Genomic DNA, 14084 nt, shown 5'->3' with positions numbered 1-14084 from the left:
GTGCCAGAATGGACCACCATCGAGAAGGTTCAAAAACTTGGGATACATTAGGATCACCTGGAAAGCATTTGTTAAAACGCATCACCCTGGGCTTCAGGGTCCCTGTGTTAAAATCAAACTTCAGCTGATGCTGACAGGTAGATCCAGATACACCTGGGGAAACAGCACTTTGGAGGTTGCCTCTCACATCCACCCCACAACAAGTGGGCAGGGAGTTAGGTAAATCTCCTTCCCAGTTGAGAAGGGGCTCGGAGCAGGCACAGGGAAGAGACGCTCTTAGAATGTAAGTTGTTCAGCTGCAAAAGTCCATCTGCAGGCTTCCTGGACAAGCTAGTGGGCTGAAGTATGCCACAGCAACAGGCTTCTAGAGCCTCCTGCCCAGCTCCTACTGTGCCTCTGCCACTGACTGACTGTGTGGCCTTGAGCAGGTCACCTGTCTGACTTGGTGATAAGTGGCAGGCATCACCTGTTAGAGGCTTACATGCAAGCACGGCCCCGAGAGAGGGCTCAATCCGACGAGCTGCCACTGAACTTACTCAACAAGCAAGGACCCACAGGCAGACCCAGGAAATCTTGCCAAGTCCCCCATTCATGGGAGGCCAGCAGCACGATTAGTCATCCATTTACTTATCAAGCTGTTACTGTGCGTGCAAGAAGCGCCAGGGAGATGCTATCAAGGAGCTCTTCCCGTGGCTGGCACGGAGCAGCTGATGAGTAAGTTCTGTCTGCACAAAGAGTCCCGAAGCCTTCATTTTTGGCTGACATTCTTGGCTCAGGGGGTCTCTATGGCCTTGTTCCCCTCCTCAGGTCACCCGTTCAGGCTGAGGGGCCTGTGCCTGGAAGGGCCACACCAATGGACCTTGCCAGGACACATCTGGTCACAGGTTTCGCACCCAAAGAGAAGACAACCCAACCCAGACCCTCAAAAGAGGACACCTAGGGGAAGGGAGTCTGGAAACCAGGACTCAGGAAGAAACATGAGAAAAAGAAGCTGTACACTGGGGAGGCTTCCGGGATACCTGAGCCTGCCAGGTCTCTGAAGGCCTTGGGGCTGGGGAAGGAGGGCGCCGCACATTCTGTGTGGCTCTAGGCAGCAGAGCAAGGGTTTGGAATCAACAAAGGAAAAGGATTTGTAGAAGCGGAATGGCTCAACAGCGATGGCGCCTGGGGTGAGGGCTCCCACGCAAACCCACTTCTCCAAGAAGCCAAGGAGCTCTGGTGCCACAGCCGAGAGCAGGCAGTCAAGGCTGTCTGCCTCAGTTTCCCCTCTATGTAAAATGGAGCTATGAGGCTACTTCCTGAGGTGTTTATGAAGATTAAATGAGGTAATATGAGCATAGGAGTGCGAAGCAGAGTCCAGCTCATGCAGCACTCCGTCACTGTTACATGCTGTCGCGGCCTGGCTACAAAGGGCACTGGAAACAGGACGCTGAGGTTTGTTGCAACTGAGAGGGACCTAGGAGGCTTCCCGGCAGAGGTGTGATCTGCACCTGTCCTGGGAGGAGATGGAAGGGATGGGGTCTGGGAAGCAGCAGGCATCCCATGGGAGTGGGGAGGGATGGTGGGAAGGCTTGGCTTTGAAGCCACAGAGTAACAGAGGGAGCACCCAGCCGCCCTGGGGCCACCTGGGGCTCAGCAGTCTTATGTGTGAAGGGGCCAGTGCCACCCCCTTCAGGGTGGTTGTGAATCATAAAGGAGGCCAGGAAAACTAAGCAGAGGAACACACCCAGCGGACTTCGTCCAGTACAGTCATGTACTGAGCACCTACTGCATACATCGCCTTCTCAGACAGCCACAGGAGGTGGAGGCAGGGAGACGAGGCAGGGCCTCTGCGGCCAGCAGCCAGTCTACTGGGACAAGCACAATCGCCCATGGTCTTCTGAGCCTTCAGGTTCTGGGCAACAGGGGCTGGGTAACCACAGAGTCCCAGCCAAGGCTGTCAAGGGCCCTGGTGGCAAATTTGCGTCACCCATTCCTTAGGCAAGAGACCTGGGGACCTGTTTCAGGTGGTCATGTGGGAAAAGTACAAATGAAGAACACCAGAGGTCGGGGACAGAGCCTGGCACACCATAGACACTCAACAGATGAAGCAATAGCTGTTCAAGTGTCGCACTGCGCCCTGCTCTGTGGGGATCTAAAATGCCGGGGCTGGGAAAGCAAAGGGCAAGGCGGGCCTGAGAAACCCAGACACACTCAGACATCAGACAGCGTTTAGCCATCAGGACAGAGGGCACCGTGACCTTGAAATCAAGGCCACTCCTGCCTCAACCAGGGGTAGCAGCCAAACCCAGGTGCAGATGGGGCAGGACAGGTGAGTGGCAGCAGATAAGGCACACGCTAATCCCACTGGCCAGCGTAGAAGACAGGTTTGACCTCGGGTCAGTATGTCTTGGCCCTGGCCATGAACCTCAAACACATATGAACGGCTGAGCCAGGAGCCACCAAAAGAGCCTCTCAGCACACACGACATCCTTACATACCAGCAGGGACAGACACAGACTGCTCTGTGCCTCGACTTCCCCATCCGTAATACCGGTGATACAAATAGTACCTACTATTAGTAGGTAGCAGGCAGAGGGCTGCTGGGAGGATTCGCTGAGCTGACACAAGTAATCGCCCCACAGCAACACTCACGGGACCCGCTGGACCAGGCAGGCCCTGACAGGCAGTGTGTGGCAACAGGAAGCAGGAGGGACTGAAAGTCAGATTACGCCCTGGCTTCCCCAGTCACTCTGTGGCTCCAGCTTCATCTGGTAACCAGGGATGGCCCCCAGTCCCACCCCTTCTGTGATCCACAAGGTTGTCACAGAGATCAAATATGATGCCATACCCACAGGTGCTCTGGAAACTGCAGGGGTTGGGGGTGGGAGTTCCTGTGCCCCCAGCACAAGCAAACTGCTCACGCTGTCAAGTGGAGGGTGACCAGAGAGCCAGACAGGGCCGCTCTGCAAGGCCTGGGGCCCACTGATGTCTCTCAATTCACCGCCTTGAATCTGGATGAGGCTACTGCTTTACCCTCTCTCTCATGTTTCCCAAAGAATGAGTTTCCTGATAAACATCCCAGCTTGTTCTTCAACCAACGCGGCCTCTGAAGGCAGCCAGGCTGGCAAGAACGCTCCTCCCACCCAGACAGGCTGGAACCCTCCCGCTCTGAGCAGCACCCCTTCATCCCATCGGGATAGGGGGAAGGATGGAGGATACACACAGGCCCAAAGCCAGATCCCCTGCAGATGGGATCCTGGCTCTGCTGTGTAGAGCTGTGACCACTCTGTGCCTCAACCTCTCCATCAGCAAAATGGGTTATACGGATAGTACTGGTGTGCCAGGAGGGTTGCTCAGATGAGCTCACTAGGTAAAGGGCTGGGACCCCCGTCGGGCATGTGATCAGCGCTGTGCGTTATCTTTTTGTTATTGTCTGCTTCCGTCCTGGAACTGTTAAGTAAATATTTTAATGTTTGGTGAGTGATTTTTCATATGTTTATAACCTTTGTCTAAAAGACAGTTCGTGGGTGGGTTTTCCCTGTGATCATTTTGGAAGAGGAAAGGAAGAAAGAAATGTTCAAAAAGCACAAGGACAACATCTTGGCAGGTAGCCAGAAGCTACTGGGTGTGCACAGCTGGGATCAGCCCAGACAAACGGCATCATACCCTGGGCCTCTCTGCAGGGCATCTCTGCAGCTCAGCGGACCCCTTCTGGGGGCAACAGCAGCATCTCCCCCACCACAGGACCACTCACCTTAAACCTCTCGGTGACACCCTCCGTGATGCTGACGGTGAACTCAGCAATTTGGGGAGGACGTGCTTTCCCTTTCTTGCGGTCAGGTTCATACTCGGTCTTGGTTTTCACGACCACCTTATCCAGGAAACAGAGAAACAAAAGTCAGATGCATTCAGACGATCTGCCCAAAGAGGGTGGGTCTGGGAGCTCCCACATTCAAAGTCACCATTGGCCAGGAAGAAATTCACAAGAAGAACGGGAACAGCCACTACTTTTTGGAAATCTCCTCTGTGCCAGGACTTTCAGAGAAATGTCCCATTAATAATCCTGATAGCAGTCCCAGGAGGGAAACATTATAACCGAGGGCCACAGAAGGTAAGCTTATCGGCCAAGGTCACGCAGCTCATAGGCGGCAGGGCAGGGATGCAGCCTAGCATCTGACTCCTAACCCAGTGCTCCTTTCACCCACCAGAGCCGAAGCCTGGCTTGGCCCAGGAAGCTGGGAGACTGCACCTGCTTTTTCACTGGCCTTGCTGTGCCACCATGGGCACAAGAAGAGGAAGTCTGAGGTCACTGTCCACAGCCCTCCAGGACTGGCTGGAGAAGCTGGTCGCCAGCCTGTCAGGAAACAGATCCAGGATCAACCTCTTTGTCTCCACCCCCACATCCTCCTCTCCCTCTGCCCCTGCCACAGCCCCCAAAGGGTCTCCCTGCTCTCATTCCCCTCCACCCCCTACTGTGAGGCAGAAGGATGTTTGTCCAACCTGGAAACCAGCCCTTACACCCGAGCAGCTTCAGATGGACCCAGGAAGCCTCCCCACCCGGGACACTCACAACCCTGGCCTCAGCGGTGCTGCCTTCATCACTCCCCACACCCATTGCCAGGGACTGTTTACTTCTCTGTCCCACTGGACTGGGAGGTGTTCAGGAGCAGTGTCAAGGCGTTATAGATCTCTAATCCCCAAACTTCATTCCCCAAGCCAGGTTCCAGGAGAGGCTGTTGCACTAGAGACAGTCAGCCACCTCCAAGCTCTTCTCCCTCGAGGGACAAGGCTCCCTTCATTGGGCGGTCCGTCACCTGCTCTCCACGATGGTGGGGCCCAGGGCAGAACAAAGAGACCCCAGCAACCGGGGATGGTCAGTCCCCGGCGGGCAGCCAGAGGGCCTCTCAGCCGGCGCTGTGACCCCCAAAGCCAGCCTTGGGGAGAAAGAACAGCAGAGCCCATTCCAGGTGTCACTGAAAAATGATCCCAAGAGCCATAACCTTGTAACCACACTCTTGGCCCCCCGGCCCCAACTCCTTTTCCACCCAGTGCTCCTGTGATGGAGAGGGAGGGGGTGCCTGGCATGGGCTGGCCTGGGCACCCACCCCTGTGAGGCACCCATTTCTTGAGGCAGTGGTTGGGTGCCACCTTGTCATTCTTAAACCCCAACTGGACCCAACTAGCCATGTGACCTTGAGCACGCAGGCCTAGACTGGCCAATGAATGGGAACAAGGCTACTGCTGAGGACGAGGAAACCCACAGAAACCTCCATCCTGTGTGGGGGCCGCATTAATATTCTGTCGACCTGGGTTCTATCTGCACCTGCCACGAACAGGCTAGGTTACCTCGGGCAATTCTCAAACTCTCCGTGCCTGCATTTCCACACCTGCAAAAGGGGGCTAACATTGGTAGTGACCTCATGACATGTCAACGCATCAAAAGAATTTAAACCTGTAATAAACCTAAAAATAGAATTTAAACTGGCAGAATAGTTCCTGGTGCAGAATAAGTGTCCAGCAAATGTGAGGGAGACCACTCTACTGCCAGCACTGTGACTGCTGTCACCGCTGCCCCTCCAGCACCTCAGCACTCCATACACGTTCTCAGAACAGATTCTTGTTTACAGTCCAACTGTGTCACCACCCCTCAGAAGCCATGTCACCTGGAACAGGTGACATCACCTCCCTGAACTCTGACTGTCAGCAACACGTTGCGGTTGTTCAGGTTAAGAGAGGTCTTACATGAGCGACATCTGGCTCCAAGCAGGGTGGAGTAAGAGGCACCGCAGAAACTTTTGCATCCTGGAGGACTGTAACCTTCAGCCCAGTGACCTTGGGCATGTCCCATAAATGCTCCGAGGCTCAGTTTCCTCATTGTGACCTTAGAAGCCATCTGGAAAATGATCCCAAAGCCATAACCCTGTACCCACACTCAGTCCTGGCTGGAAGTCCCGGCTGGACCTGAGACTGGTTGCCCCCCTTTGGACACTTGCAGAGAGAGGAGACTCATCCCTTTTCCAGCTGCCTAGGCTACGCCTGGTCGACCTGATTAGTGGGTGAGGATTTCATACCTGCCTGAAACCCTCCTCCCTGTATAAACCAACCGTGCCAAATGGTTCTGGAATGGAACAGACTCAGGATGAGAGAGGAAGCTCAGGCCAAGTGAGGGGAATCACCTGATAGAGGTGCTGCCTCAGGACACGGAGTTCCTGGCACAGGCGCCGCTGCTCCTCAGCCGAGCAGCTGGGGGCCGAGGCAGGAGGGGGCGTGGAGGCCTCGGGGCCAGGCAATGCTAACTGGACAAGTCTGATGCCTAGACAGGGAGGGGTGGAGCGAAAGCTGAGGCCTCAGGCAACCCTGCCCCTCCTGCAAAGCCTAGCCTGGACCATCAGCGGCCCAGAGTGGCACCACCATGGCCTGGGGGGCACAGGTGTGGCCAGTTGATCCCCCTTTCTTGCACTGAAACCCCTGCTGCCAGCCTCTTCCCGGCTCCTGCCTCCCTCCCCCGATAACACACACAATAAAGCTGGGAGGACACCTTCACAGGGGTTAGGGCCCCCACCGGGACACCCCCACCCCACAACACCCGCCCCGCCAGCAATCACCAACTTGCTGGAAGGAAGGCAGAGCCCTGACTCAGAGCCCCTTTACCAGGGACTAAATGAGAAAATAAATAGAAAAGCACTTCCGGGAATTATTCGTGGCTGTGGTGGTTTGTAAGCGGCAGCAAGATGCTGAGAACAGATGCTGTGTCTACGGTCTTAGATATGAGTTTTACAGTACAATTGCCTAGACATGCAAAGATCTATTTACATTTTCAAGTGTTAACTCCTGGAAATATTATTCTTAGCAAATAGAAACTATTTAATTGGATGCTATATTCAAAACGAGGAGATTCTTTAAATCCAGCAGAAAACACTTTGGGGAAAGGTTGATGAATGGTTGTTCCCAGTGACACCAATACTGAGCGAGCCCAGGCACTTATTTGCAGATTTCACAAAAGGAACAAAGAGGAAGGAGACCCTGTGTGAGCGCGCACACCCTCCTGCACCTAGCGCCCGCCTGGCAGGGGCAGGCAGAAAGGGCGAGAACAATTCAGCCCTGGGGAGGGGCCATCTGACCAAGGAGAGCGTTCCCCCGCCTCGGTGGGGCAAGTCGGGCTAAAACTGCCACACCCGGGAAGGTACAGGGGCAGCCTCGTCCGCCCCAAGGCTCACCCCCGATCCAGAGCCCCTGGGGCCACGGGGCAAGGGAGGAGCAGGGCAGCTGCGGGGCTCCCAGGAAAAACGCGAAGGAATCTTGCCCCACCGCGTTCCACTGTCAGGACTAGGATATCATCTAAGGCAGAATCCCGCGCGGGTACAATGTCCTCGCCGCGCTCCCTTCGGCCTCCCGAGCCCGCCCCCACTTCGCGTACCCAGTGCACGCGGCGCGTTTCTTTTGTTGCGGCCACCGTGCGAGATTTGGGGGTGCGCACCCGGCAACGTGGAGGGGCGGGGGGGCTTACCTTATCCGGGGGCGGGAACTGCAGCTGATTGACATCGAGGGGCGTCATCAGGGGAATGGTGTCGAAGCCATCCTCCAGCAGCGGCTGCTTGGTGCCCTTCTCCGCAAAATTGTTCCCCAACTTCACCATCGTTCCGGGAGCTCCGAGGCTGCAGCCTGCGGAGGGAGGGCCGGGGGTAGTCACCGCAAGCAAGACCCGGGGCGGGGCTGGGGAAAGCGGGCACCCACACCCACCGCCGTCCCGCTTGGTCTCGGGGAGGGGTCGTGGAGACGCGGTGGTCACGGCCTGATGCGGCGGTCGGAGGGTGCTGGGTATTTCTAGACCTTCATCTCGCAGGACCCAAGCGCCAGGCGCAAGGGCGCACAGCAGCCAGGGGAGGGGGCGCCGCCCCTGCCCAGCCCCTCCAGACCTGGTTCCCGGTCCTGGGGCAGCCGCACCTGGGCGACCCGCCGTCCACAGCCCCGTCCCGCGCACTCGGGGAGATGGGAATCCCCCGGGCCCCACTCCCGGGCAGGCAAGGTCCGGCCTCGGCGAGCCCAGGCGCGGCCGGCCGCACTCACCCACGCCCGGCTCCGGCAGGTCAGCTCAGCGTTCCGAGCTCCGCGCACCGAGCTCCGCGTCGCCTGCTCCTGCTCGCAGCAATGGCGGAGGCGGCGCCGCGCGCGGACCCGGGAAGGGGAGCGAGCGATTGGGCTCCGCGGCCGCTCCCTCCTCCTCGCGCCGCCGCCTCCCTTCCTGCCGCTCCCGGGGGCTGGGTGCGCGCGGGTGGGTGCGCGCGTGTGGCCGCGCCTCTGCCTTGACGCAGCGCCCGCCCGGCCGCACAAAGGAGTGCGGGGCTGGGCGGGAGCCTCCCCTGGGACCTCGCGCCTGCCCTGAGCTGGGGGAGGGAACAGGGGACAGGGAGAGGACGCACCCCGAGGGGGCCTCGGAGCGGCGGAGGGCGTCCGGAGCGTGAGGGCTGCGGGCTGCGCCGCCCCGGGCGGCGGCCTGGGCGCGAGGCGCTCAGAAAGGAGAAAGGGGAGGCGGGGACCCTAGAGACACAGCGACCCCCAGGGGTGCGGGGAGGTGCAAAGAGGGTCCCCGCCCGCAGCGCGCCGCGCTCACCTGGGGGTCCTGAGGAGGTTCAAGGGTTTGTGGGGATGAGTCCAGGAGGTGCTGGGTGGTGGCAGAGACCAGAGCAGGGCGCTCCTGAGCGCTGGGTTGGGGAGGGGGCGACCAAAAGAGGGCGCGTCCGCGTATAAAGGGGGCGCGTACCCAAGAGGAGGAGGAGGAGGTTTTCGGTGGTGCGGGAGGCTGAGTAGCGCTCTCCCAGGGCTGGGGTGCGGGCGCCCAGGGCGAGGCTGCCCCAGGCAGCGGGAAGGAAGTCTTTCTGGGCAAAGAGCGCTCAGTGCGCCGCGCGGAGGGAGGCGGAAAGGTTCCTCCGGTCTGGTCGGAAGAGAAGGCGGAGGTCCCACCGCAGCAGCCGCCCGAGCATCCTGGGCACAGAGGAGGGGCCGCTGGGACGATTCCGAGACTCAGAGAGAAGGGGGGTGGTTCTAGCCTGACCTGCGCCCGCAAACTCCGAGCGCAGCCGCTGTCGCAGCTTCCCAGAGAGGGTCTTGTTTGCAGACCTCCAACCCGACCTGCCTGCAGGACTCAGGGATGAAAGACTATGGGGTGTGGGGGCGAGGCCGAAATGGGAGTGGAACCCGCGGAGGAGGAGGCCGGCTGCGGGGATCGGTGCCTCCTGGGCAACTGGGCCAGGAGCTGGGCCCTATCAGGCGCTGGACGCGGAGGAGGCATCCTCCAAAGTTGATACTTTTTCACACCGTTTCCGGGGACTTCCCCGTGGCACTGCGGAGGGTCCGGGGCGTTTTCCATCAGCCGTCTGAGAATCCCGGGATTAAGCCAAGAGCACAGGAGCAGTCACCGCCTTGAGCCCCAGGCACAGCCTGGGAACTTGCCGCGGATGCCCTGATTTCAAAACCGCCAGGAGGGCTAGCTGACTTTGACAGGTGACCTAGTGGGTCTCTCGTAACTCGCCCCAACTCTCCAGTCAGGGTCTAAGTGTGCCTTTGACCACAGGCCAGCCTGGTCTGAACCCGGGCTCTTGGCAGAGGCACCCCGCCCCCAACCCAGGGAAAGCAGGTGTCAGACTCTGGCCCCTGCCATGGGCCTCAGGGACCCACGGAAGCCACCTTTCTGGCACTTTGATGCCTCCCTGCAGCAGGTGAAGAAGAGATTTCTCTCGCTTCGCTTTAGAAATCTGCCCAGGCATCTGCCATGAGGATGACTCACTGGTCAGGAGAAACCCTTGGGCTTAAGCAAGGGAATGGCTTTTTCCCCGTCTCAGGCTCAAGCATTTAACAGAACCCAACACACACACACACACACACACACACACACAGTTGGTCAGAATTCCACACCGGGAGGAACAAAGTGGAGGCCCTCCCCCTTCCTCAACGACTCTGTCAATTGAGGAGGACAAAGAGGCAAGAAGGACCTAGGTTGTCCCAGAGATGGACAGTGGACAATCATGTTTCTGCCAGCTGGCTTTTCATGCTGTCTTGGATCTTGACTGGTGCTGGTTGTTGGGACTGTTTCATCCTGTGGTTTTCTTCCTCTGCTGATTATGTCTGGGCCCTGTGAAGGGCATGGACAATGCAAAATGCATGAGACACACAGCCACCTGCAGGGAGCTATGGACAAGGGCAAGTGTTTGCTGGGAGCAGTGGCCCTGTGGGAGGGAGTGGCCTCTGCCTCTTGCCAGGAGGGAGGACATCAGAGACTGTGGGTAAAGCATCCTACAGGTGGGCCTGAGAGAGGTGCTGCAGAGGGGAAGGCATTCCAGGTAGGGGAACAGAATGTGTTAAGACAGTATATAAGCTTCCTGCCGCTGTTGGAACAAATTTGGCCTAACACAACAGAAACGTTCTCTCCTGGTCCTGGAGGCCAGCAGTCTCAAGTCTAGGTCCCAGCAGGGCCTCACTCCCTCTACAAGCCACAGAGGAGAACCTGTTCTTTCCCCTTCCAGCTTCCAGTGGCTCTAGGCATTCTTTGACTTGTGGCTGCATCACTCCAAACTCTGCCTTCACGTTACTCCAGTCACATTGCCTCCTCCTTTTCTCTGTGTCTCTTAGAAGGATGCTCATCATAGGATTTAGGGCCTGCTTGGATAATCCAGGGTAAGGTCTACCTCTTAAAATCCTTAACTTAATCCTGTCTTTGCTGTGTAAGACAATATTCACTCTTTTACTATGTAAGGTAAATCACAGGTTCTGGGGATTAGCATGTGGACATATATTTTAAGGGTCCTCATTCAGCTCACTACAGGCATTAAGCTTGCAAGGGTGTGGTGATTTGGAGAACCTAAGTCATTCACAAAGGATGGCAGAAATTAGGTTGAAGAAGCCACAGCCACCAAAATGGGGATGACTGAGGCTGCGATGGTGGTTGCAGGTCAAACAGATGTCAGGTATTTTCACAACATACAAAAAGGAAAATCAATGGGATGTGATCTCCCCTGCGACCGGTTTTATCCCAGCACCAACAATTTAAAATCCAAGTGCCACAGAGGATTGTTGACACAGACTAAGTTTTTCTAAAGGATTCTTTTTTTTTTTTTTTTTTTTTTTTTTTGAGACAGAGTTTTGCTCTGTAGCCAGGCTGGAGTACAGTGGTGCGATCTCAGCTCACTGCAACCCCTGACTCCCTGGTTCAAGCGATTCTTCTACCTCAGCTTCCTAAGTAGCTGGGATTACAGGCACGTGCCACCACACCCAGTTAATTTTTGTATTTTTAGTAGAGACGGGGTTTCACCATATTGGCCAGGATGGTCCCGATCTTCTGACCTCGTGATCCACCCACCTCCGCCTCCCAAAGTGCTGGGATTACAGGCGTGAGCCACCGCGCCCAGCCCTAAATGACTCTTTTAGGAATACTTCCAGAGTTACTGATCTCAGGCACAGACCGTCACTGCCTGTACGATTGTAATCCCTACCCGGCTCCCTCTCCTCAGGGCAGCCAGGCGCTGCTCTCTAATGACCCTGGTACTTCCAGGTCCAAGCCTTTTAGCAACTTCCCTTGTCCCACTGGTTGAAGTCCAGACTGTCACAGCAAGAGGCAATGTGACACAGTGGCTAAGCCGTGGCCCAATTTTGAATCCTGTCGCTCTCTTCCTAACAGTGTGACTTCAGGCAAGCTGCTTAACCTTTCTATGCTTCAGTTTCCCCATCTATAAAATGGAGATAATGATACCTCCATCATAGCAGTGTTGTGAGAATCAAATGAGCTATTCTTATTTTGTTTAAGTGCTTGTTTTAGGTATTCCTATTGCTTTGACCTCTAATTCTATACTCCTGTGGTCTCTATTCTTAGCAGCCACTGCTGGAGCCAGGGTGAGGTGATAGACACTTTTCCTGGTTATGTGACAAGTATTCAGAGTGACTAAGGTGACTCTTCCCCTAGAGACCTGGTGAGCCTCTTTGCAGCTCAGAGAAGTCAAATGATGAATCCCGAGCCACAGGCTTCCCTGCAGAGCTGGGATGGGTAGCAGGCTCTAGTCAGGCCTCCCACACCCAGCCAGATGGCCAGAATGGATGAGGTCCTGCTGCGGAGGTGGCCATCCAGTGCCATCAGCCTATGGAAGTTCAGTGGCAGGTGATCAGCGGAAGTTCTACTCTGTTTTTCTGCAGCCTGGCCATGTCGATCCAGAGATGCTTCATCCAAATGTCTTGTTTTTAGATTGAGATGTAATTCACATGCCACAGATATCACCAGTTTAAAGTATACGCTTAACTGGTTTTAGTGTATTCACGAGGTTGTACAATCATCACCACTAATTTCAGAACATTTTCATCACCCTGTAAAGAAACCTGAGTCCTACAATAGTAACTCCCCACACACACCCTCATTTCTGATGGTTTTAAGTTTCTCAGGTCCACTTCTCAATCCACGGGATCAGCCAGCACACTGGGATCACTCGGCAACTGACACAGACGCGGGAGAGACGTGAGGCTCTGCATCTTTCTGCAAATGGGACAATCCATTTGCAGTGTGAAGAATCAGCCCACCTAGGTGAAGTCATCCCTGTTTCTCCTTAAATGCTGTCCTCTAGGCAAATTCTCCATTCCCCCAAGTGCCTGCCTCCAGGCCTTTGCAAATGCTATTTCTCTTGCCTAGATTGCCTACCCCACTCCTCATCCATTTTGCAAACTGCTCCTCATCCTCCAAAGCTCAGATCCAATGTTGTCTCCACTTTGAAGCCTGGCCCTTCTTTGTGCTTCTCTATCCCGGAGTCTGGGTATTTACATTTCTAGATAGATCATGAGCAAATCAGGCAGAATCACTTAATCTTTCATTTCTATATCCCCCCGTCTAGAGCATGGCCTGGTAATCAGGAAAGGCTTGCTTAACTGAATAGGCATCCACTTCTTTTACATTTACAGTAAAGTAAGACATGTGAACATCACGGATGTAAAGTCGAGTTCAAGTGCATAGTAAGAAACTCAGGTCAGGGCCGGTGGCTCATCCCTTTAATCGCATCACTTTGGGAGGCTGAAGTGGAAAGATCACTTGAGCCCAGGAGTTTGAGAACCACCTGGACAGCAAAGTGGACCCTGCCAAAAAAAAAAAAAAAAAGAAAAAAAGAAAGAAAGAAAAGAAGGAAGGAAGGGAAAGAGGGAGGGAAGGAGAGAGGGAGGGATGGAGGGAGGGAGGGAAGGAGAAAATTAGCCGGATGTGGTAGCACACACCTGTGATTCCAGCTACTCGGGAGGCTGAGGTAGGAGGATCCCTTGAGCTCAAGGGTTTAAGGCTGCAGTGAGCTGTGATCACACCCTGCTCTCCAGCCTCAGCAACAGAGCAAGACTGTCTCAAGTACAAAAAAAAAAAAAAAAAAAAAAGAAAGAAAGAAAGAAAGAAAATTCATGGTCTAATTAAAACTGAAGGTAAGTTTGCCCATGACATCACGGTGATACTCTCTTCTTAGAATTGACCTTACTGCAAAATGCTCATTTCTGGAAAACCCCAAATGCTATTATTTAAAATACATAATATATAAATGAAGTCATAAATGCGGTTTCTAGTGCTCTCCAGGGTTTTATTTACCTTTGTGTTTCCCAGCGCTTGGCCACATGAGATGCTCAATAAATTGCTAAGGAATGAATGGACTCACTTTACTTCTTTGCTTTTACTGGGTAAATATGATTATGGGGCTCAGAAACATTTGATGACTGATGATGTATTTAAACAGAATTGTGTCTGCGTGTTTAGTTTGGGGGTTTGGGGATTTTGTTTAGCTTGTTGTTGCTGTTTTGTCTTATAGTCTTAATGAACCACTCAGCAATTCCTGATTTTCCCAAATTATTTCTAAGATCCATTTTGCTTTGGCTGTGAGGCGCCTGACCTTGGGGGAGCGTGAGCAAGAAAAAGACAGCCAAAGGCTTTGGTGAAAAGCCCTCTGTGGCCTGCGTTTCCTCATCTGTAAATTGACAGGAATGGTCACACGTGTTTTCTTCTTTCAGCGCCAGGATTTAATATCTAAGAAAAGATGATTTACAAATGCTCCCCACTGGAGTCCTGCTTTTGGATTTGAGATGAGGGCCTTGCAATGCGG

At 54.8% G+C, this 14084-nt stretch overlaps 1 protein-coding gene across 6 annotated transcripts in view; it reads right to left on the bottom strand.

Moving 5' to 3' along the window:
• Positions 1-14084, bottom strand: part of NSG1 (neuronal vesicle trafficking associated 1) — a 556677-nt gene that overhangs the window by 25785 nt on the left and 516808 nt on the right. For 4 of the 6 annotated variants that reach the window (XM_050792226.1, XM_050792229.1, XM_050792227.1 and 1 more), the window contains exons 2-4: positions 8050-8129; positions 7490-7644; positions 3737-3853 (exon numbers count right to left, since the gene is read on the bottom strand). In XM_050792226.1, coding sequence (XP_050648183.1) covers positions 3737-3853; positions 7490-7618 — 246 coding nt within the window. In that variant the 5' untranslated portion in view covers positions 7619-7644; positions 8050-8129. Of the gene's footprint in view, positions 1-3736; positions 3854-7489; positions 7645-8049; positions 8136-14084 lie in introns of all 6 variants that reach the window. The other 2 variants (XM_050792225.1, XM_050792224.1) reach the window with 1 other exon arrangement.

This window comes from Macaca thibetana, chromosome 5, assembly GCF_024542745.1.
Source record: "Macaca thibetana thibetana isolate TM-01 chromosome 5, ASM2454274v1, whole genome shotgun sequence".
NCBI lineage: Eukaryota > Metazoa > Chordata > Mammalia > Primates > Cercopithecidae > Macaca > Macaca thibetana.
Note: the sequence above shows the minus strand (reverse complement) of the source record. Positions and strands in the feature narration are given on the sequence as shown.